The sequence below is a fragment of the Carassius gibelio genome, chromosome A19, assembly GCF_023724105.1.
Source record: "Carassius gibelio isolate Cgi1373 ecotype wild population from Czech Republic chromosome A19, carGib1.2-hapl.c, whole genome shotgun sequence".
Lineage (NCBI taxonomy): Eukaryota > Metazoa > Chordata > Actinopteri > Cypriniformes > Cyprinidae > Carassius > Carassius gibelio.
Window position 1 is genome coordinate 13,097,010 of NC_068389.1, and position 26,190 is coordinate 13,123,199.

At 39.6% G+C, this 26,190-nt stretch overlaps 1 protein-coding gene across 3 annotated transcripts in view; it reads left to right on the plus strand.

Annotated features, from left to right (window-relative positions):
- Window positions 1-725: 725 nt before the first annotated feature.
- The window catches only part of LOC127935775 (protein CBFA2T1), a 62,913-nt gene continuing 37,448 nt past the window's right edge, over window positions 726-26,190 (plus strand). For all 3 annotated transcript variants that reach the window (XM_052533933.1, XM_052533934.1, XM_052533935.1), the window contains exon 1: window positions 726-1,145. In XM_052533933.1, the coding sequence (XP_052389893.1) occupies window positions 1,118-1,145 (28 nt within the window). In that variant the 5' untranslated portion in view covers window positions 726-1,117. The remainder of the gene's footprint in view (window positions 1,146-26,190) is intronic.

Below are 26,190 nucleotides of genomic sequence, written 5' to 3' on the forward strand. Positions count from 1 at the left end.
GCTGTTATCATCAGGCTGTAAATGACGCTTCTGCTTTTCCTGGCTTGGCGGGCCGAGATGAAGTCCAGATGGTTGGGGAACTGTTTGCCCAAGGATGGAACCAAATATTCCAGATTGGGGAGGGGGCAGGCAAATGTAAAAGTTGAAGAAGGGGTCATTGAAAAACTCATATTGATTGACTGCAAATCTTTTTTTTTTTTTTTTGGCCTTGGGGGGTGTTGGGGATATATATGGCTATATATGGCCCTGTGCTAAGGTCTCTGGTGATCTGATGACAAGTGGTCAGCTGAAGAATTTTGCAGTTTATGTACCTGGTATGTCTTCTTTGTACATTTATGTTTAGTATAAGAACTTAACATTATGTTATGAACTGATTTGCTGTGGGGAGAAGTACCTGTACTACTTGAAGAACATTCATTATTTAAGTCTGAAGTATACTTTGGTTTTATAAAATAAAACTATCTTTGTACTAATTTAAACTAAACTTGTGTGCCTCTCTTAACACACTTATGCACTTTTCCCACAACAAGCCATATCCGTTATCATCCTGTTTTTTTTTTATATACAATCCCATTTATTACGCACTATATGGAGTTTATCCCATAGACCTGTACGTATTTATATCCAGATGTCTGTTGTGTCAGGCTCCGCCCATCGCTAGAGAATGCTCCGCCCACCCTGCACCTGGGTTTCCCGCCGAAGCTCGCCGACTAGAGGCAAAGTACCACAGCTTCTCCAAGCAGTCGGACGGGCGTTAGAAGCTCTTCGGAAGAAACCGTTTTCCCCAATACTTCAATTTTCTCTAAATATTCCTGACGCACACTAGGATCAAACGTTTTCGTGTGTTTCGTGTTCATGTATTCGGACAGTTGAAGGAAAACGAGTTGAGCTCGAGACACGCACAGCATCCTTCTCTTGTCAAGTTGAGCCTCATCCGAGCCTCGGGCTCACTGCCCTTCAGCACACTGGAGCGCTTCTAGCACTGTGCACTGGAGTTTGACGGACACATTTTCTTCTTCGTCTTGGAAGTATTCGTTTAAGACTGAGAAACATCGCTAAATATATCGACCGGACTCAAGGACAGGGAATTATTTTTTCTCTCACAACGCGGTTACGCATGGTGGGAATTTCTACCTCTTTTCAGTGTAAGTCGCTCAGTTACTGTCTTTATATCTATTTCCCGTGATCTCAGATGAATACTTACCAGTCTGTGAACTTTAGCCACGTTTAATTATTTTATTAGGATGCTTTGTTTTACATTTGGATAACTGACAAACAGTTACATTATTTTTCTCCTTTTTTTGCGCATATCGCTTAATGTATGATTCGCAACATAACGCGAATATCGCCTGCTATAAATAATAGTCTACTTGAAGTTGTCATATTTGCCTGTAGTAAATTAAATGGCCGCCTTTACCTCTATTTGTAAAATATCGCTCAAGCAATGCATTTCTTTCATGTGACGCGTATTATCTAGGCTACTCTGGATTTTATGACATATTTTATTTCTCCCATAACTAAAGGGAAATGTTGTGTAAGAGAGACTATGGGAGTAATTGTTGTTGTAGATTGTATTACTAATAGCGATTTTTTTCCCCCCAATGAATTATGGTTAATGCGTGCTGTCTCACGTGCTCAGTAAATCATTTATCTTATATTATACAGCTTAGCAAATCCAACAAAACACTGCAAGGCTTTGTGTAAGAATTTTAATGCAGCTTCTAGATTCGTTTAGAATTCGTTATTTTATATCTTATTTTTACAGTAATTCACCATATTAAAATATATAAAGTCAACCTTTCAAACATTTACATACTATCAGCTTGTCATCTGTTTGCCAAGTGTAATATCACCTCCGTCTTGAAACACGTGGATGCTCTCTAATAAACTTGAATTGTTGCCGGCCAGTCTTTGCATTTGATCAAATCAAATGTTTGATTGCAAGCACAGGTAAACGTCTGGTGTGAGACTGGAAGAAAACTGTCATCATGATGGATTTAGGAGATGCTTTTTAAAATCACGTTCAAGAGGACACCTTTGACAATAAAGGCTATTGCATCTCTGTTTAATTGTAAATTAATCAGTTAACAGTTGTGACAACAACACAATTGAGAAGATGTTTTTTACAATAGTGATACATATTTTGATAAGATCCATGACCATCATGATATCGCAATGGATGAAGGTGCATCTGAGAAGTGTGATATAACAGGCGTGTTTAACAATGTAATATCAATTGGTTGTTGTGACGTCACAGTGAATTGACAAGATGTGTCTGAAAATGTGGCTGTATTGACAACTGTGGCTACACAATGGATTGAGAAGATGTGCTCATCAATTGTGTCTAAGCCAGCTTTTTTTTAAAAAAAAGCTCATCTTCTCAATCCATCATGATGTGAATAGACCACTCTCAGCACTCAAGTTCTCTCAACAGAAGAGTTGAGCCTTTAAAGTTTAAATTAGATTTTTTTTTAAGGCTGGATGGGTAAAAGTCGAAAATTAGAGGGTAAAGTTTTATTTCCCTTGCTCTCAGTGTGTATTTAAAGCAGAAAGAAAGAAAAAAAAGATTTGGTTTTGAAGAACTGCTGTTCCCATGACAAAATATGCTTGTTCTCACAGCTTGTGTTGCTCAGGTCAAATGTATGCTTTTTTAATGTATTTTTTTATTTAACAATCAGTCAGAGTTTTTTCGTAATCTTGAACTTTCTCATCACAAAGTAGATTTACATTTTATTTTTCAAAAGGGGCTTCTTTTACTTTCATAGTCATGCAGTTCAGGTTTTTTTTTTTTTTTTAAAGAGCAGGTCATATGGTATTTTAAAGTGTCCTAATATTGTGTTAGTCCCCTACAACAGGTTTAAATGTATCTAAGGTCGGAAAACATTGTAATTTTCAGAATATACATTTAAAACTGGAATCATTTTTTTTTTTTTTTTTATGATTTCGAAATGATTTGTTCGAAGCATTTCTTAGCTTAAGGTCTGTAAACTCCTCACTCCCATAAGCCTATCTCTGCTCTGATTGGTCACCTGGCGAAGTCTGTGATAGGACTTTCCATATACCATGCATGTCAGAAACATAATACACATTACCATAATAATTTTTTTTGCCCAGGAGGATTACTTGTAGACATAGATACTATGAGCTTACAAAAACAGCCTTTATATTACCTTATCAATTTGAACTTGAGGTTGATACCGATGCAGCCTTTTATGTGGTACTTTTCGTGATATGTATTTATTATGATTATTATTTACTAATTTGAGGTGCACGTGTGGGAACTGTGTTAGAATGCCCAGTGAGGCTAAAAACAGCGTCTTCTTTTAAAAAAAAAATTCTTCTAAAAAAATTTTAATATTTTTCAAAAACCCATGAAGGTCTTTGCACATGTCCTTTGTCAACGTGAGATTTGAAATGGAGACCAATGGACAGAGCAAGTAGTGAGCGTACCTTGATTAAAGGCAAATATAGTGTATGGTGGCCGGAGGTGAGGGTTCGGTGAGTGATAAGCACTGTGTGTGTGTGTGTGTGTGTGTGTGTGTGTGTGTGTGTGTGTTTTTGAAGCCAGCATTAGCAGGCAGCAACATCCTCTGGCTAAGGCCATCTGCACAGCCACCAGCCTGCCTGCCTCACACCTGTTCCCCTCTCCTCCACTCCCACTGGCCTCAAACGGGTCAAACACATGAAACCAGACACTGCCACAGCATAATGAAGAGATGACTCGGCTGCCCAAACCAACACACACACACAGCTGTGTGTGAGAGAGATATGGAAATACTCATCCATTATTTTCGAGTATGTCCGGAAGATACTCAGATACTCATATTGGTTTAAACATATGTAAATTGAATACATATTTTCTGTTAGGATAATCTATAAATATGCACCATGCCCTACTAGAAATTAATTAACTACACAGTGTAGTAAGTATTAAACCTTTTTTTTTTCGCATTGATGAAAGACAAGTATTGCGCATTCCACTACGGATAAATGTGCTTCTTGTTTACCTTAAATGCAGAGCAGCGTAAAAACTTTTGAAGTTAAGTGCTTACTGTGTATATTCAATGAACAACAGCAGACGTTCTGGCCGAAAGCCAAGCGTGTTATCATTGCAGAATTTGCAGTAACTCATTTCATTAGTGATGTCATTAACCCCATACATAAACTGGGAGACATTCTCACCAGACACTTGCACAAATACGCAGCATGTCTCGATGCTTTACAGTTTCTCTTTCATGCATATTTAAAATAAAAAATACAAATCAAATCATAATAAATGTGTGCGAAAAAGTCTAAGCTGACAGACCATATAATTTCTCTGGATGAATAAAAATTGAAATAACAAAAGGGAAGAAAAGTGAGCGAGTTCAGTTACGCAATATCAGCCAAGTGCATTTTATGTGTTCTTAATATTTCAGCTCTTAAGGGAAACATTCCCATAATACATTAGAATTATTTCACTTGCATCTCTTTCCATTGAGCTTTATCATCTATGAGGCTCTTTATATTCATTGAGGGCTACTGTCGGACTTGCTGACACACTCAATCTTGGGCTGTAAATAAGCAACGTGAGTTGTTGGGCTTTGTCAGAAGGGAGGAAGGGCCCTTATTTGCGAGGGCTGTAGATTTGACTCGACGGGAGTCTCTGAGGAGGGCAGGCCGTGAATGATTGAGGTGGCCGTCATATCCCAGAATGTGTGCTTCGGATTTATAGGGGGCATAATGGTTACAAATTTTCAATTTGTTTTTATTGTTTTTATTGTATCGTGATTCGTGGGGCTGGAGTGTACAATTTAATAAGCCAATATAAAGTCAAAGGGGAATGTGTAAGAATTTACATGGAGCTTTTTTTAAAATCCAAAACAGTTAATACTAAACATATTTCTTGACAATATCCCATAGATTGTCTATTGAGTTCAGGTCTGGTGAATTTGCTGGCCAGTCAAGCACACCAACAGCATGGTCATTTAACCAACTTTTGGTGCTTTTGGCAATGTGGGCAGGTGCCAAATCCTGCTGGAAAATTAAATCAGCATCTTCGAAAAGCTGGTCAGCAGAAGGAAGCATGAAGTGTTCCAAAATTTCTTGCTAAATGCGTGCAGTGACTTTGAAAAAAGACAGTGTTGTTCTTCTTCTCCTTAGCCCAGATAAGACGCCTCCGGAATGGCTTAACAAGACGAAACCGACCATTTTACCCAAATTCCTTGACGCGTCTGTATGCCTTGATGCCAGCCTCAGTTCATTACTTGTGAAGTTCTTTTAAATTCTAGAATAGTTGTGAATCTTTTTCTTCCAGACTTTTCCCTTCCACTCAACTTTCTGTTTACATGCTTGGATACAGCACTCTGTGAAAAGCCAGTTCTTTGGCAATGAATGTTTGTGGCTTACTCTCCTTGTGAAGGGTGTCAGTGGTTGTCTTCTGGACAACTGTCAGATCAGCAGTCTTCCCATGATTTATATGATTGATGTAGCCTACTGAACCAAACTGAGAGACCATTTTGAAGATTTAGGAAACCTTTGCAGTTGTTTTGAGTTGATTAGCTGATTGGCATGTCACCATATTCTAATTTGTTGAGATATTGAATGGGTGGGTTTTTGTTAAATGTGAGCCAATATCATCACAATTAAAAGAACCAAAGACTTAAACTACTTCTGTCTGTGTGCACTGAATTTATTTAATACACAAGTTTCACAATTTGAGTTGAATTACTGAAATAAATGAACTTTTCAAACATTTCAGACATTCAAATTTATTGAGATGTGTTTATATACATCAGGTAATTACTTGTATTATTATGAATATTGCTGTAGGTACTTCATTTTCGATGTCTTAAAAAAGCTAAAGGATTTCTGTAAAGATGGATTTTTACTTTCAGTGTAGACTATCTGAACCTGAGCCGTCATTGTGGTCCAGACCAGGATTAACTAAACAAACCACTGCTCCAGCTGACAGGTGTCCAGGCTGCCCAGACTTGCTCAATATCTGTCTTCCTCTCTCTCTTTCTCTTTCACTCTCTTTCTGTCTGTTAATCCAAGATTAATTTGCCAATTAACTTCTCTTTCTCTCCTTTCCTCTCTTATTCCAACACATCCTATTTTTCACTCACATCCATCAGCCACACTTACTCACTCACGCACAGTCACGCGCATGCTAAACTACCGCTCTGTCTTCTGTCTCTGTCTCTCAATCGCTCGTTTTCTCTCCCCCTCTGTTTATTTTCCTGCCTCCATCTGGACCAAGCTGATATTGTAATCGCCCTAATGCACATTGCCTTCCCCTTAGACATACACACAATGTGCCATCCTGACAAGCCCCTTTATATTTCAGATAAGCCCTGGATGTGTGTTTAATGAATACAAAGCCGCGGTGTGTCGCCGTGCACTTTGCCAGAAGGTAATCTTATTGAATAGGTGCTTTTCAACGATGCAGAAGACGATAGAGGCGCAGGAGTGAAGATGTGACCTGTTATCTTTTGCCTCCTCTATTTTCCCGTCACAGGATTTACATTTAAAGATTAACTGTAAAAGGGTAAAAGATTCAGGGTGGTGAAGGTGTCAGGATGAGTGTGTACTCTGAGTGTGTGTGTGTTGTGGGGGGGGGGGGGGGTCCAAGGGAGTGTGACTTTAGCAGGAAGGAGTGAAGGAGAGAAGGAAAAAAAAGGCTCTGTCATACAGGCTGTATCTGGCCTGCGTTTCAGCCTCGTGGCATCGCTATCTCTTTCCAGACCGACTCTCTGCTCCCTGGGAACAGAGATTAGCACATTGTTATCTGTAATTGGGTTTTGTTTGTGGATTCAGTGGCTGCTTTTGCCAAGGAGAAGGTGAGAATGGCACATGACCAACATTACGCTTTGGCATATCAGTGTAAAGGCATGATTGATGGGGAATATGGACTGTGTAATGGCTTCATTAAGGTTTACTTCTTTTTATGAGGTAACAATTGCTGAGGGATGGACTCAGCTCTTGCAGGAAGTCTATAAAGTCCCTCCATAAAAAAGGGTGTTCCTTGGTGACAAATAGCCAAAGAGACATCAGAAACATTCTTTCAGTGACGTTTATCCTTTTGCTTCCTTTACAGTCACTTCTAGCTAGGGGTGGCTAAATCTTATATTCACTCATTTCATGCTGACATGATAAAGCCTAGTTATTTTGTTGAACTTCTAAAAAAAATCCTTTATATTACATAACCATGTAATAATGAATATGATAATATAATAATAAGTGTACACCAAAAAAAAAAAAAAAAGTTTTAATTTGATTGATTCCAGTGTACTTTAATTACACTTTAAAATTAAAGGACTCAGAACAGAAATGTAAACATGTGTCTGTATATAAATATAATGAATATAAAAAATTATAAAGCAAATCTGACTCCTTCTGGGCTGTTATAAAACAGAATCCATTATACCTGAAATGCACCCAAATGAATCAGAATCAAATTGAAATTTGAATCAAATCAGATCTAATTGAATTGGAAAATCTGTATCGATACTCAGCCCTACTTGCTGCTATTACTGCGTTCTCAGTTTACACGGGGAACAGATGCATAAAGAACCATCCTTTTTCTTTAATTTATGGGATCAGAGTGGGAATCTGTCAGCTGTATCTGTTCAGTCACTAATGTTTGATTTATGGGATGCTCACGCCCATTACTTTTGATTTATGGATTCTGATATGTATTTATGAAAAGGGCACCCACTCGAGTGCAGCCTCTGTGGCCCAGTAAAGAGGAGTGTAATTAAGATTTGTTTTGAGCTTGACTCCTTCAAGAGCTGTGGATCAATAGGCAGAGACAGTAGACCCCTGTGTGTTCACTACACGTATTGACACGCTCAGTCAATTAGAGCTGACGAGAAAAGCAGAGAGCAAGCGGGCAGAAAGATGGCGAGAACAAGATAGCTCGATAGAATTGCACTCAACACTGGTATGGTCTGAATAATTGAAAAATAAGGTAGTAAGCAATTGTGTAACACAGTGATTTTCCAAAGCACACAATGCCATATGGTGTGCATTCATTATAACGTCTATAGATTCTTACAACGCTAGAGAAAATGGAATTCAAACTTAAAATCAATACCTTCTTTTCAAAAAGCATTTGTGCGTGTGTTCTCGTCCCTCCCGATTAGTCCAAATTGTATTGAGGCTATAGTTTAGGCTTCCTGTTGTTGGCAGTTAGTGTCACAGACACTGTGGTGGCACAATAGCTCTGAAGTGTAGCACACTAGAAGATTGTGTTGTAGTTGTCGATCAGCAGGTGCTTTCGAGATAAACGCTCTGTGTCAATTATTTCTAGAAGAGGTGATTCATAAGACAAGGCTGAGTGTAGAAGAAGAGGAAGACAGAGCGTGGGGGTGCAGGTAAAGAGGAGCATGCACCCGGGTGGATGAACCTCTTCGTTTTCAAAGCGGCTACGCATAAAAGAATAATTTTGTTAAACGTCTGTTGCATCTAAGCTTTTGTTAGCCATGAATGGAGGGGGCACCCCTAGCGTATAAAAATTGTTTGTAGCTACAGAATGAATGGAGAATTGCGCTAAATTACTTGACATTATCTCCCCATGTTACCATCATCGCTATTGGAAAGACTAAAGGAGCCGTTTTAACACAAAAGTCAAAATATACCAAATATATGAAACACCATAGACCAAGATTACAATGCATTTATTACTCAGTCGCTTTTTTAAACTTAATGCTCTGAATTATGGCAGCTTAGAAAGTACCAGTAGACATTTCCTGACAAACGAGGTTCCTCAGATAAGACTCTTGTATGCAGACTTCATAGAAACTGTGGAACAAGAATGAACCTTGTATCAGATCCTGTTTATGGCAGTGTGGATGTGAGCATGTTTTTTTTAAACAGCTGGGAAGGAATTCACCCTACCAGGAGCCATTCCTGGTGACTCAGGTCACTTCCGCCATTAGCAGCATGGCTCCACTGCACACATATGACCGCAGAATGAACTCACAGATGGGCATTGCCACTAGGGTTGGGGATCAAATACCAGTTTCATTTTAGAACCACTTCCAAATTTCCATGAACCAGGGATTCGATAAGACATGTGCATTTAGATTCTGCTTAATATTCCTGCATTCCCATTTTAATTTTATTTAACGTGATTTAAGTGCAGGAAGGGAAAGAACTTGCACACATCTGAAGCGTGAGCACAGAGAACCACAGTCCCCAGCCCTTGCTAATTGATTTGTTTGTTCCAATTTTATAACTGACTGTTTATTCGTCTTTAACAATTTACTGTTTGAAATTCATATTACTGTAAATGTTTTTGCTGTAGTATTTTTTGTTAAAATCATAGGCAAACATTCCTTAGTGTAGAAGTCAAAAGTGTTCTGTAGGCTGCTTGCTCATGATATTCACCTGCAACAGAGCACTTTGTAAAAAGACAGAATAAATGTTTGACATTTAAATTTATGACAAAAATAATATGTAATTGGATTTTTTTTCTTATTGGAATATTGATAATAACAGGATATTTGACCGTTTATTCAAACGATGGGGTATCGTTTGATAAAATTCAAAAGATACCCAATCCTAGCTGCCAAAGATCTTCGACCCCCCCCCAAAAGAAGATATTGAAGAAGATCATCAAAGCAGATCAAGTACAGTGAAGTGATGTACCACTCATGGTTATTACGTGACCTGTGTGTGGTATTTGGGGAGTGGATCATTATGGATCAATATGGTCTCATTTGAGGGGGTTGGGAGACAAGGGCAGTGATCCGTGTCACTTTAATTTGTGCAGAGCAGACATGGGGACTTGTGACTTGGTGACTTGGACTCGAGTCGACTCGAGTCGCTATTTTTAGGACTTGAGACTTGACTCAGACTTGGAAGTTAAAGACTCGGGACTTGACTTGACTTGAGACACGATGACTTGAATGACTTGAGTGTTAATCACATCATGTTTTCAGTTTGAATATAAAATATATAAATTATTTTTTTAAATAAAGTTGATTACTCAGCTGGAGCGCAGGCTGAGAATAGCGTCAGGACACTATCATCAGTCATGCCCTCTCTACCTTACACACACCACGCCCACTTAAATCAGATATCACATCACATCAACATGTCAGCCTGAGAGTTACCGAGGGTCATCGCTTTTGTCTTCAATAATTCGCGCCTAAAAACGCGTGGAAAACGCTAGTCGCGCCGCTTTCTCCTTCTTTCCAAAGCGCTCGAGCAGAAGTGCTCCTGGGGCGTCTGTCGTTGCTAAGCATCCATGACACGTTCTCTCTCGATGAAGACGTAAAAATTTCAGCAAAGGATAAATGGATTTGCAGCACTAAAAATCGCTCGCAGTAGCTCTGCTACTAAATTCGTTTCAAAATGGCAATTCATATACAGCTATGAACAGCTGTTCCTTCATCTTAGCTGAGCTTTCAACGTTGATACGGGAAAGATGAAGCTGATTGGTTAGTTATTGTCACATGACCTGCAGTGCGCTTGCGGCATTCTGAAAAGTTTAGATGTTTTTAACTCGATGCGGTGCGACACGCGCGCGTTGCTTCCATTATGAGCGCGCATACCGCGCGCCTACATTGGAAATAACGAACTTGCGCACGCAAAAGACGTGATGTGAACGGCCCCTAATGATCCGCTAGCAGGCCGTCAAAAAAACGCATTCCAGGGGCGTCGCTAGGGCTGGGCTAAGGGGGCTTAAGCCCCGAATATTTTGTTACCTTGTCTTTCTCATAGAGCAAAACAATTAATCAGAAAAACAAATGTAGCTGCCTCGATTACCCAATCATGAGAAGTGCATATTACATATATATATTTATATATAAATTGTAGAGTCACACTGAAGGCATCAAGGGCTATTTGAGCAAGAAGGAGAGTGATGGGGTGCTGCACCAGATGACCTGGCCTCCACAGTCACCGGACCTGAACCCAATCGAGATGGTTTAGGGGTGAGCTGGACCGCAGACAGAAGACAAAAGGGCCAACAAGTGCTAAGCATCTCTCGGAGAACTCCACTTCAGGTGACTAGCTCTTGAAGCTCATCAAGAGAATGCCAAGCGTGTTGCCTTCAGTGTGAATCTACAATTTTCATGGTCATGAAAATAAAGAAAACTCTTTGAATGAGAAGGTGTGTCCAAACTTTTGGTCTGTACTGTACATAACAAAAAAGTATGAAACAACTGAAAATACGTCATATTTATATTCTATACTCTGAGAGAGAGAGAGAGAGAGTGTGTGAGTGTGTGTGAGAGAGAGAGAGAGAGAGAGAGGAGAAATGTAACAAAGTTTAATGTTGTATGTAAACTGTGTTTGAGAGAGAGAGATAGAGAGAGAGAGAGAGAGGTGTTCAGAGAGGAGTCTGTTGGATGTTTAGCTGTTATTTGTTTTATGGACTCAATGTTGAAAATGTAAAACATTTCAAACACTGTTGGCAGAAGTGAAAAATAAATAATTTTAGGAAGTTACAATTTTGTTTGATTCCATGATGTATTTTACTGAACATGAGTATTTACAATGCAAATCCAAATTATTTTAATTTACTGACAGTTACTTATATCTTGTCTTTTAACTTTATTAAGATCAGATTCTGCAGGTAAAATAACAATATTAAGGTGACTTGACTTGGACTTGACTTGACATTAGGGATGCACGATATTGGATTTTGGCCGATATTCGATATGCCGATATTTTCTAAATAATTTTGCCCGATGCCGATACCGATATCGATATATATACAAATATATACTGATATATTTACAAATATATACTGATATATTTAAACTTTAATTTTACTGAAGAGAAATCCATGTATCTCTTCTGTACTGATTCTACCATAAATTTATTATTTTACAAATGTAGACAGACATTCACATCTGAAAAACAGGTCAATTATTTCACTTGGAGAATATCGGTTTGGCTCATCGGCAGAAATATTCATATCAGCCGATACCAATAATGGTCATTTTAAGCTTTTATCGGCCGATACCGATGTTGTGCCGATATTATCGTGCATCCCTACTTGACATAGCTTGTGACTTGACTTGACTTGACTTGCCCAAGAAAAAAATACTTGGGACTTACTTGAGACTTGAAGGTTAAGACTTGAGACTTACTTGAGACTTGCACATGTGTGACTTGGTCCCATCTCTGGTGCAGAGTATTTGGATATCATTAACCTTTATATATGTGGTACATCCTCTAAGAACCTGAGATTCTGCCTTCAAAAACAATTTGGAGATGTTTGTATTAAGCATGATCCAATATGACAAATTATAGACAAGTATTTATCTGTTATGGCTGATATTAGAATTTAATGTTATTATGCCTAAAATAAATATCAAGAAATACACTAAAAATGTAAATTTTAAACTCTGCATCACAACATTATCTGAATTGAGGCATCACAACATTATAAGGATTAGTACAATAAATAAATATTAATTTTAAGATTAGCACAAGATTACATTTTCTTATTGCATTATTACTGTTTTACAGATTAACTTTGAGTGTTACTGACTGATACAGATAAATTACAAAATGACTATATAGCTGATATGGTCGCTACTGATATATCATGCATTGTATTTGGAAAGTGACATTGACTATTAATATTTGGTTCATTGTGCATTTGTTCTACGGTTTAAAGATTTTTATTAGATTTTTGGATATCCTGGTATTAATGTGACTCGTCAGTGCACATTCCTTGCTGACATCACTAAGGCAGTGTTGGCTATTGGATAATGTTAACCAGTAGGCAAAGAGGAATTAAGGCATTCTTTGAGTCCCATCCCAAATTCTTTGTGCAGTTTTTTGTTGTAAATTTTATGTCACATGTGTCATTTTATGTTGATTTTAAGACTTGTAATTGCCCAGTGAGTCCCAGTGAAGTGGTGATCTTTGGCATTTTTCAGTTTGCCAGAAAAGTTCCTGAACAATGTATCCATGCATATATAGGGCTACGTATGGATTAGAGTGCCAGTATATGGTATTTCATTGAGCTGTGGTCTGTCTCTGATTTATTCCTTTCAAAATACACTTCAGCACCAGTGTTTTAAATAGCTGCATGTTGCGGCAAATGGCACAGCTGTGGCAAAATTGAAACCCCTCTCCAAATGGGAAGGGGTCTCATGGAGCAATAAAATGGCAGTGTGTATAAATCCATCTTGCCTTATAATGGCTGAAATGTTTTAAGCTGTTTCAGGACAGTTGTCTGTGCCAGTAATTGTTCTCCCATCTGTCTTAATGTGTCTTTATCAACATCTGGTTTTGTAAGCTATACTTCAGTAACAAGTATCCGTTATATGTCAAGGGTTCCTGCTAGCACGATTAGCCTAGCCTTGACTACTGCACCACGTATGCTTGCCATTACTCCATACCATTTACAAAATGTAATAACTTTTCAGGGGAAAGATGTGTGCATGTGCATGTGCCTGTTTTTCTTCTTCTCTTCACTTTTTCCATAACTGTAAATAATTATTTTGTTCTGGTTTCAATGTTCCCCTGATGACTGGACAAATTACTGGCTCGCAGGACATTCGGGGCGCATGAGTGAAACGTGAATGCTCATCCCTCTAAGCACAGCCCTGTCTGCACCTCCCCACGTACCTTACCAACACAGAAAGCGAGAAAGATCTCTTCCAGCCGTCTCGTTTGGCACATAAAAGGAGATGCATCTGTAGCGAACCCATCCTCTGCTCCAAGGCTCTGGGCTCAGGAACATGCACACCTTGGCAGCGATTGCAAAGATATGATCTTAATCTGCTATTTCCTCTTTGGCAGTATTAAATGGTCCACATAATAATACACAGCTGCACTGGGATCAAATGTAATGGTGCAGCTGCAATTTTATGTTTGCGAGTTTGACTGTTCTTTCTTTTTGTCTCACCGTCTCCCTCCAGCCCCGCCTCCTCACGACACCATATGGGAGATGCTGCTGCAGTCAAATGATGGGGGTTTGTGCTTTGCAGAGTCATGTGCAGTAGTAGCCACCTTGATGGTTAGATTGTGTTGCAGTTGCGCGAGGTACAGCATGCGCTCTCAATAGAGGGATTAGGAGCTTGCCATGGTTTCATTCACCCTGAGACACTTAATTCCAAACATTTCCGTCCTCTGGAGACCTGATCGAATCTAGAATGATCATTGGCCAGGTCACAGTCTAAAAGCTCACCCTTTTACAGCTAGCTACAGCTACCCCTGGGATACTTTTTGTTAGTGATGTGCAAAACTTTATATTATAAATTGACTAGTCAGGGAGCTGCCTGAATGAATAGTTGAGTAATCAGTTTTTAAAAGTTTTTAATAGTGGTTATTATTATTTTTTAATAAGCTTTTATTTTTATTTTCTATATAGATTTATTTTTTTTTTTTTGGTTAATTTAACACTTCATCTTAAATTTACTTATTCCACTTTTTTGAGTAAATCTTTTCATGCAGTTTTTTGCCATTGTTGTTGTTTATATGCAAGCTGAGTATATGTATGTAATATAATATTTATTTGAAAAATTCGGCTTTATTTTAATTACTTTAAATTATTTTACATTTACATTACATTTACATTTATTCATTTAGCAGACGCTTTTATCCAAAGCGACTTACAGATGAAGACAGATTTTAATATATTTAGTTTCAGTTAACAGTAAAAACAGTGGTCCAAATGTTGCTTTGAACTCCACTGACGTTCATGGACAAAACAGTTTAAACATTCTTCTTCAAAAAAAAAAATAGTGTAAGTAAGTGATGACAGAACTATCCCTTTAAAGAAGCCCCATACAATTAAGCTAGTTTCAGGTAATCTGACTCAATCAGACTATCGAACAAGAACACAGCATTCTAATGAAAGTGCCACTGCTAAAATAACAAACAGAAAAAAAAAAAAGAGATCTCGAGATTCAACTAGTCAGCTGTTAGACAATTAATCCACTATTGTGATTCATCCTATTTTTAATACGGTGTCCAGAGAGATCCTGAGGTGATTAGCCACCATCATTGCGCGCAGCATGGAAGCATAGAAGCATAGAAGACAGCACTCGTCACTGACAAGGGGGTCCTTCTGGATACAGCCTCGATGAACATTTATTGCCAAAGAGACGATTTGTCATGCACTGCCTCAGGCTATTGCTTTTAATGACAGCGTAAACTGAAAAGTCAGCAGCTGATTAGAGAGCGTGTGCGCACAGCATGTGTATTCAGATCTCACTTTTGGCTCCCGTATGGAGCTCCCTGTCACTCTGCGCCAAACACGACTCTTAAAAGGCCCCTTGCATCAGCTGAGCGCTGGAGGCGTCTGTGTGTGTGTGTGTGCACAAGATGGATTAATGCTATAAACAGAGAGTTGGATTTATCTGCGATTGGCACCACATTTTTCTCCACGCAGGATTTGGAGCCCAAAGAGGAGGAGAGAGAAGAGAATGCCTTTATTCAAAACAACTGTTTGTGAGTAATTAACATATGAAAGGAAGCTTACAGTCTGGCAAATCCCTGCAATTATTTATCCACACTCTGGGAGGGGGGTTGCGGAGGTGGGTGTCAATGCTGATGGGAGTGTGGCGGGTTATCCAGAACCATGAAAAGGAAAGTGATACCCCCCCCCCCAAAAAAAAACAACCAGAGGGCCTCTGGGAATTTGCTATCAGGAATGATGAGATGAAAATAGAGTTAATCCAAAGAGTGGATTATGGGTAACACAGATGGTCGATGATGAGCGGACAGTGAAATGGAATGAGAATGGACTAAAATTCAAGATCATTGTGATTATTGGATAAAGCTCAGCTCATGCCTCCCGTCTCCCTGAGGCATTTATTCTACAAAATCGGAGAGCACAAAACGAATGGGAAAGACAAAGCTACAACTGACCTCAGAGTGAGATGTCCATAGGACACAAGGAACGGCAAAGATAAAGAGAGAAAGACTGGATGGAATAATGTTTTTACAGACATTTGTCAGGGTGGGGCCTTCCCATGTTCATCAGTGCCACAGGCTGGAGATTGATGGACAGGGCTGCAAGCCAGGACTATATCAGCACAGAGCAGAACTAGTCAGAGGAAACCAGAGGGAGGAGAAGATCAGGCAACCCTGTTAGAGACCAGAGAGAGAGAAGGAAGATTGAGAGTGGAGCACAGAACGATTGAACAGACGTATAGTTGCTGTGCCAGATGCCACAAAATATAGAAGCAGGAAGAAGTGAGAGGAAAAGGATAAATGAAACCGGAGGAGATGGTCTGAACAGCAGCACATTCAGAAGCATCGTATAGTATCATGTTTTAATTTGCGGATTTGAATCACTCTTGCAAGCTGTGCTTGTTCGCTCATAATCACTAGCTTTATTTATGATGGGCTCTGGAATAATGTTATAATCAGATTGCCTCGTTTATGGATAATGCAGGCTGTTATGTTGTACAGTGCAACATAACTTTGCAGATTCATGTCTTTTTTATTAGGGTGGTGGTGCAACCAACACAACATATTTCAGTAGAACTGAACATTTGTGATAGAAATGTGCCATTTGTAGTAGAAGCGTGTAGCTGGAGGCTATGGAGAGTTCAGTTAACTCCTGCTGTCCTCATTCTCGCAGATCTCACTCGTTCAAAGACATCTGCCTCTGTTCATGCCATTCACTTAAGAATCTGAGTTTGGAGTACCTGACAGTGCCATCGATCTTGATCTCTTGGGTTTTAAGTTGAGTGTGTGCAAAAGAATTGTTTGGGTTGTATTTGTTTTTTTCCTAAACACATTTAATAGCACATAGTGTTGATGTGGAATTGCATTCACTGCCCAAAATTCACACTGCACGTGTCTGTGTTTACTGACTGTTATGGATTTTTGGCTGTGCTGGGCTCCAGACAGAAAAAAGACTTCGGGTCAGTTCTTAGCCATTGTTTCTTTCTTTTTTCTATTTTTCTTTTTTTTTTTTTTTTTTTTGCCAAAATCACAGAATCACTGGAATCACTTTGGAAGAAGCCTACTGAAAAAAAAAAAAAAATATGTGTCTGGCTGTTGCCAATGTTAATTACATCTTAAACTATAAATACATATAAATACAATTAATTAAAGATAAAAAAAAATAGTTAATAGATGTTTATTTTTATCACCGTCTAATCACATCCTGACACTTATACTCATACAATGGCAGTGCTAAAGGCTATTACCTTTAATAGTTGTAGTTATAGCAATCAGTGTTATAGCATCTAGAGTGATATTGATATCTTTATAATAATAAATATAATTTAATCACAGCACATAAGACATACACAAAATTATGAATTACTTTTACATAGTTTTTTTACATTCTCAATAGTATCATAAAGAAAAAAAAATGATTCCATTCGAGAAAACCATTTTCAGTTTTTATTTGCATTTCCTTTGTCAGTTGGTGAGTCTGTTGTGTCCCTGGATTTTCCTCTGATAACGGACTAATGTAAACCCTGAATTGAGTGCCTCCTCTGTTTTCTACCCATTTCCTCTCCCATCTCAGTCTTCATGCCATCTGTGGGTTTGATTTAAGGACTAAGAGGCTTTTTTAAGCAATGAACAAGTGACGTTAATAGCATACATATGCCAGAGGACTGTTTTAGTTTAATGGCTCTGACATGAGACATGTTTTGATTCATGCAAGCCTGAGCATAACTCATCCACTGCTGCGGGTGACCATATATTTTATTAACAGCAGTGGGTTTCTCTTTTTATTTCCTCTGTATCTTTTTCTCTCTCTCTTTTCTCTTTCTAGTAGTGGCGATAACTTACCATGTAGTACACACACACAAAAGCAGCTTTGCAGGTTGACAGGCTGCTCACCTCACAACATATCTGCAGTGCCCGTTGTCATGGCAACTGCAGCGGGCTTCTGGCAGTACTTTTGTGGTCGGAGGTGTGCTGAAGTAGAGCAGTGCTGACCAGAGGGATGCTCGGGGTCTGCCTGGGACACCTGGGGTCAGTGTGCCACAGAATCACAGCTCTGTATGTCCTCACCTCGCTGGGGCTAGTCAGTATTTCATGAGGATGCTGGAGGTGTTTTATCCTAATCTGTGAATATAAAGTGTGGACATTTGTGAAATCCATGCCTCAGCTCCTCTTTGAGGGACTGTTTTGTTTAGAAGAAAGAACTACCGTAATTGCATTTCCTGTATCCTCACACCTGTGAAAAGAGGTGTGTGTGCCACATTTTCTGTGGTAAAATGGAGTAATACATTCAAAAAATAATAAAATTGAAAGTCCATATAGACCTTTTTTTATTTTTTACTCCATTGATTTTCATTTTATGGGAAGAAACAGTTGATATATTATTTTGAATATCTTCCTTTGTACTATTCAGAATAAGGAAAGTCATACAGGTTTGAAACAACATGAGGGTGTAAAAAATGATTTTTGTGTGAACTAATCCCTTGATGATCATACAAGTGGCATTTATGAATGAAGGTCATTCGATATCTGTAGAAATCTGTTTAACTTTCTGCCATTAATTTGCCTTCTGGGTGTTCATCAAGGAGGGCAAGAGTGGGGCAGATACCGTATCTGCAGCTTGTTGATGCCCCAGCATGGCTTGCGGAAGCCTGATAGCGGGACCAGCCTCTCGACCAGGACAGTGGAGGTCAGTCTGTGAGCTCGCCACCCCTCAGGGGCTTCCGATTTTAATTACCTTAGGAGCAAAACATCCCGGCCGGCCGGTGGGGGAAGAGTGTGTGAACGTGGGATATCGGGGCTGTGCAGTTGCGCAGCAGTAACATCCTGCCCGGGGAGGCCGGGCCCTGTCCGTCCTAGTTCCTGACAGTGGGCTATCTCTGCCAGGCCCGTGGTTCCTTCTATTCTAAAGGCCATTGTGTGGAGAAGGGCTGGGCCAGGAATGACTGGTTCCTGTTGGACTCGGTCTCTTGCTCAGCCAGCTCCAGTCCCACTGACAGATTCCTCCTGTTTTGTTTTGCTCTCTCTCTTTTTGTGTTAGTCACTCATGAGGATACAGAACGTAATAAAAGGACTGAGAAGAGCCTGCATTGTGCTGTCTCTGTCCTCTTTCCACCATATGTTTGCATTACATAATCTAAACATAAGCTGGGACAGCTGGCATCCTCACTTTCGAAAAAGTTAACAAAAACGTTCTAAAGCAGAAACATCTTTTCTCTCTCTCTCTCTCTCTCTCTCTCTCTCTCTCTCTCTCTCTCTCTCTCTCTCTCTCTGTCTTCAGCATTTGCTGGTGAATCTGTCAGTGCGCATCTGGACTCAGCTCTGAAAACCGAACAGCTCATGATCAGGATTTAGAAATGAGACGTAGGTGTTTTTGTTTGTTACCTAAATACAGAACCAGACACAATGAATCTGTCAATCTGTATATCTGAAGTGTGTATTACTAGCACCACCTTGTGTGCAAACACAAAAAAGATGAGCCATGAAGACATCTCTACCTTAACGTCCCTTTCCATGTTTTGAGATTAAACAGACTTCAGAGTAATGCCAAACTCTACCGCCTAATGAAACATGCTCTGTTTTCCGCAGCAAGTAAGAGAGACTCAGCTGTCAGATGGTGGCTGAGAGCAGAGTCTGGCTCGGGTCCAAATGAGGGGGCTGATTTGTTACTGACGACATGCTTTTCATGAATCAGCACAATTGCCTGTGTCACTTTCTAGTGTGAGCCACACATTCAGATGATACTTGCAAACATTATACAGACTGGAGAGCTCGATCATTCTGCCGTCAGGACTGGTGAGGAGGGGGGTCTCTGAACCTGGTGACCGTTGTTGAGCTTGATTGGCGTGCACTGTGTGCTGCAGTCATGCTGAAAAGGTGGAGTGGGAAAGTCATGAATAACTGCGGAACGCAGATCTGGCTTGCTCTGGGACTCGGGGACAGCAGAACAGGACAGATGGCTCAGGACTGGACACACACAAACAAATACTTGCTTCTGCTTTTTCTCTTCTTTTTTTCATGCAAACTCAAAACACTGTGATGCCTAAATTTGCAGAAGATACATATAGAAACTAATTGTGATGCACCAAAACAAATTTTTATTAAATTTACATTTTTCATTTTCAAAAACTGAAACTGTAAAACTGTTTTTAATTAAATTAGGGTAATTGAATACTTCATGCTGTTCAGGGTGTTTTGTTCTCAAGTGATAAACCAGTCATAGTGAAATTCTTCAAGCATAATTTCATATGTGACCCTGGGCCACAACACACATTTTGTCATTTTTCAAAATTGAGATTTAAACATCAAATGAAAGCTGAATAAACAAGCTGTAGAGTCATGCATGTTTTATTAAGATGGGACAATATTTGGTTGAGATACAACCATTGAAAATCTGGAATTTGAGGGTGAAAGAAAATCACCTTTAAAGTTCTTAGCAAGTCATATTACTGATCAAAATATAGGTTTTTATCATAGACTGTATAAAAACATGGACGTAGTGTCTGTGACGTCAACCGTAGATTCCTGAAGTGTGCAGAGCGGGCCGTCGCCATCTTGGCAGCGTGTCACTGCGCGACTCTTCCGGACAATCAAAAATGGGCAAAAAGGCAGAAGCTACTTGCTGAAGCCACACCCACCTAGCGCGATGGTATTGTCAGCAGCAGCAATCCAAGTATCACTCAAGTGGCCACACCCTTAATTATGCAGAACTTTAAGTCTTAATATAATTTAAACAGATGAGTTCCGCTCCGAGCGGGGCTCTAACCCAGGTCTCTGGCATGGGAGGCGGACGCACTAACAAAGAGGCTAAATGGCTACAGCCACTAGTGTCAGTCACTAGTTCGTCTCTTGAGATCGGGGAGTGAGGTTTACCTGCACAGCACTACTCGCTGGCCTCCATTACACTAGCACCATTTTTGTTGTGAACTGCATCACATTGCTGACATGTTTATCTTTTTTTTTTTTTTTTTTTTGCTTATCCATGTTGTTTGCATAAAAGGAGAGTGTTATTGGGATCAGGACATATCATAGGGCATCCATTCATATGTATACTGTATTTCCAGCATTATACAGACTATTTCTCTGTAGCATTATTAAAGCACAATAGATCAACTGAGGCATTTCCAGCTTGCTTGAGTTTTCATTGATATCCTGTTCATATTTGTAGCAATTCTACATAAGATACAATATAAGCATTCCTGTGTTGGCTGCTTGTTTTCAGTGTTTTGCTCCTGCAAGGAGCATCTTCAAATATTTTCTGCTGTCTGTTTTAAGCTGTGATTCATACATTCTTATTGGACAGTCTTGCCTTTTAGGTGTTTTTCTGTGAGACTGCAGCATACTGGCTGATCTAATGACTGTGTCTACTTCCAAAGTTTCTCCTCTTTTTCTCTTTTTTTTTCTGTCTTATTACAGCCTCTGTAGCTAACCCGTCATACAAGCAGATCATCAGAGAGCTCTAATGGCTTCCAGCTGTGTGGAAAATCAAGCCCTTTGGGTTGAGTTGAGAAGCAGACAATGCACAAGATAAACTTAACTAATTTGGCCCTTTTTTCAGTGCCAACAGACAACAAATTCAAAGTTCAAAATTATTTCTAAAGTACTGAATAAAATAACAATGTTTTCCATAGTGCTGTACAAACAGTTACACAATGAGCAGAAGACAACTTTTAAAAAGGGATCACATCCATATAATTAAATAAATAATATGAAAAGAAACCTTTAAAAATACAGTCAAACTAACCTTAAATAGGATCAGAGGAGGCATATATGGTACTAGCAAACTTCGCACTAGGACTGTGCGATATGGGGAAAATATCTAATTGTGATTTTTTTTTTTGACCGATATTGCGATTGTGATTTTGATTTGCGATTAGGGATGGGACAACGCGTCGAGGTCATCGATGACATCGACGCAAAAAATGTGTCGACGCAAAATATGCGCATCGATTCGTCAACCTGTTTTTATTACTCTAAAAAACGTTTGCCAAACGTTTTGCGACATTATGTGCGCTGAATATACACGATGGCCGGATCAACATTCTGTCCAACGTTATATAACCAATCCAGGGGTTTTTTGCATTGATCTTTTTTTTGGCGGCTGTCAAAGCCTTATTTGATCAGTGAGTGATGCCTGACAGGGCGCGTACAAGAGAGATCCCCCGGCTGTGCGCGCGCACTCACAGTCTTCAAACAACACGAGCCCTTCTTGCTCTCTCTCTCCCTTGTGCATATTAATCAAAATCATTAAACACGATATAAAAGGGCGAAACACCAAAGTTTCACACGCGCTCGCGCACTCACAGTCTTCGAACTACACTAGCGCTGTCTTGCTCTCTCTCTCTCCCTCGTGCATATTAACCAAAATCATTAGACACGATAGAAAAAGGGCGGAACGCCAAAGTTTCTTGTGGAGCATTCGGATAATTTTTTTTTTTCTCCATGACAGGCTGCTGGCTCCCACTGTTAATTTCTTTTTTTTTTTTTTTTTGGAAAAGCACTCTCTGTATTAGCTTAAAGGAACACTCCACCGTTTTTTGAAATAGGGCTTATTCACATTATTTCCTACATTTAGATAGGTGGGCAAATGCATTTTTGTGTCAGTGCATGCATTGTTTTAGTTTGACTGGGTCGGCGTTAGCTTAGCTTAGCACAATGAATGGAATCCTTTGTTGCCAGCTAGCATGGCCTGAGTAAAAGTGATCAAAAAAATAAAAAAACCCCACCTAATTACTTCTTGTGGCCTGCGTATTCACAACGAGTACAAATAGCGATCCAGATTAACACTAGGCGATTTCCTAGGCAGATATTGGCTTGGGACTATATTATGGGGAAGCACAGAAGAAAGCACTGCTACTTCGGCGCAGAGATATCACGCAACACATGAAAACATCAACTCTATGTGAATACAGGTATAATATGGGTCGATCTATACATGCGTCATGATTAAAATAATCACTTACTCTGTGGACAGCTGAACATTTGGTCCATTCGGCGTGGGGCGTTTTTTCCAGTTCACTTTGTCACACCGGAAAAAAAAATCTAGTACTGCAGAATGGATAAGCGCCGTGAAATCCTCTGTAGATGTGACACAACTTCGGGCACGCTCATCTTGATCTGACGTGTTGAGCCTGGTCATCAATGGCAAAAACATGCCCCACTCTCTACAGCAAAGACACTCTATTTCCGTCGGCATAGATTGGCATATTCCCCCACATTCACACCACCAGTTCATGTTGGCTCTCATCCTCACGTCCTGAGGCTGTTGAGCGATCGCAACTAATACACGCGCATATAAATTTCACTCGCGGCTGGCTTGACAGTGTTTTTCTGAAGTGCGGCTGGCTTGACCGCAGTCTCCTACTGTCGTTCTATTTCCAAAGCACGCAGCTCGTCTTCTGTAAACTCTGGTTCAAATAGGTATGGTTCTGGTTCTTGACTGTCTGAGAAGTCACCCTCTTCGTCTCTCTCAAAATCAGCCATGTTCATCGCCATTCGTGTACTGTAAGGAAAATAGCCAGGCAGCTACTATTCACGCCGGTATGTTGACGGAAGTCGTGGGATTTCATGTGTTGCGTGATATCTCTGCGCCGAAGTAGCAGTGCTTCGCCTAAGCAGCAGTGCTTCCCCATAATATAGTCCCAAGCCAATATCTGCCTAGGAAATCGCCTAGTGTTAATCTGGATCGCTATTTGTACTCGTTGTGAATACGCAGTCCACAAGAAGTAATTAGGTGGTTTTTTTTATTTTTTTGATCACTTTTACTCAGGCCATGCTAGCTGGCAACAAAGGATTCCATTCATTGTGCTAAGCTAAGCTAATGCCGACCCAGTCAAACTAAAACAATGCATGCACTGACACAAAAATGCATTTGTCCACCTATCTAAATGTAGGAAATAATGTGAATAAGCCCTATTTCAAAAAACGGTGGAGTGTTCCTTTAAAGCCCTCAAGTTTACATTGGTTACTGTATTCTTTCAATTGCTCTAAACAAGTATTTTGGGTGACCTTTTCTATTGAATGCTAGATATCAAGTTGTTGTTATTTTCATCTGAAAGAAGAACTTTTTTTTCAGTAAGCTAGGCCCTATGTGTTCAGTAAGCTTGTTTCAGTAAGCTATGTGTTTTCAAGGCTTCAAGGTTTTATTGAATGCTATCTCTATACAAGTGCAAAGTAATGCATTCTTAGTCAGTCTTTTATTTTGTAATTTTAAGAGTAATAAACATAAATTGCAATGTTAAGGAATTCATGTTTTTTTTTTCATTCAGATATGTAAATCAACATGTATAAATTGTTAGTAGTCAATTAATGGGGAGATAATCGAAATCAAATTGGTCTGAAAAAATTCATCGTTAGATTAATCGATGCATCGAAAAAATAATCGCTAGATTAATCGTTTAAAAAATAATCGTTTGTGATGAAACTGATGTACACTCACCCATACATACAGACAACAAAAGACACTGTTCCCCCGGTGTCAATGTGCAGCATAGGTCAAGGGGCAGAGCATTTGGGGGCATTGGATGTGTACAACTCTGTCCCGCTTTTCTAGGTGGGGCCTTCGCTTCACAGAAAAGACCCTGCAGAAGAGGTATCCCTATACTCACTGGATTTTCATGAAGCTCTTAAACCCATCAGGAAAAAATATGGTGCTATTGATCCTTGGAACACAAACGAAGTGGAATCCCTTCAGTACACAGTTTCCTTATCTTGCATTGTCTCATTCCATCTCTTTCAGTCTGTTAATGCAGCAAGTCTTTATAAAGCCAGCCTGGAAAATATTCTCTTCCAACCGACTCAAAAGGGTTGTCACATTGGCTTAAGGGGAGGGAGGGTACGTAAGAGAGCCACAGAAAAGCCTGAATAATTAGTTAATAATTAATAATTAGTGAATAATTGCTATGTTGCTTTAATAAAATCCTGGACATGGGAATTGACGGAATTGACAGGTTTGGCTTTATGTTGAGTGAACGTGAAGGTGTGTAAGCGCTGATGAAAGGAAGCTGAAAGGGCATTTTCTCACACACCTCATTGCAGGATATAAATGCAGCAAGGGTTTGTTTTTTACCTCATGGTAAGTGATCATCATAGAGTTGTTCAATTATGTTTACATTTTCTGAAAGAGCTGCAGCAGGCATCATTGACAAGGTGTTTGAAAGCAAATCTGTCAGTATAGCAGGGGTTTATTTTTTAATCTTTTTTTTTATAATTTTTTATACCTTGTAGCACACATTGCCTTTTGTGACTTTGATAGCTACACTGCATTTTACTTCAGTATTTAAAGCTGCAGGAAAAAGCAAATGAGGAAATATGACATTGTTGGAGTGTTGGTGATGTTCATAATTTAGAAGTGAATACAGCCGCTGCCCATTAATACAAATCAACTTGTTTGACGGCAGTATGCCAATGGGAATTTCCAAAAAACTTTTTTTTTTTTTTTGCCAGTGATTGAACATTTAAGGTAAAATGATCCCTATCCCTGAGATGATTATTACCCATCTCAGTGAAATGGTTGGGATGGAATCTCAGGAACTGCCAGTGCTGTTTATCTTAAAGTCACACACTGTTCAACCCCCAATATGGAGAGACAGGTTGGAGGCTGATGAAGAGAGAAATGTGCCACTAAATGTGCAACAAGGAATTATCTGTCTCTCCACCCCTCGTGTCTTCACCCCCCCCCCCCCCCTTCTACAGTGTTTCCTCCACATGGAGCTCATCTGCTGTTTAAGGAGGCTGGGAGAAATGCCTGCAAGCTGACAGGGGCTAAAAGCCCAGACATATGTTAATCACATGCAGTGATGGCAGTCTAGGAGGGGAGAGAGAGAAACAGCAAAACTGAGAAAGAGAGCAAAAAAAGAATGTGTGCGGGGGGCGGGGGGAGAGAGGAGGAAGAGCACCACTCTAGAGACTTAAAACACAGTAGAGGCAGATGCTTGCCTTGGTTTGGACTCTCCAAATTGATTTTTCTTAGTTTTAATGAGGTTGTTCGCGCCGCTCCATGCAAAAAAAATGGTGGAGGGAGGCTTACTGATGCAGGCACGACAGCCACATGCCGTTATTTTGTATGGATCTTCATGATTCACGCATCCACACAGTGAATTTTTAGACGGGTGAATCAAGAGGTTGATAACGAAATCTGATAATCTGGACATCACAAACATGAGCAAACATGCTGTTAACCTCACACCTATATTTTTTCATCTGATGTGAATGTAGTTGTGAAGTATGATGTGAATCTGGTTAAACAGAAGCAGATGTGACTGAGCTCAGATTGGTCGGTTGACCAGAAGAAAGTTGTTTTTGCAAGAGTGCTCTTAATTCAAA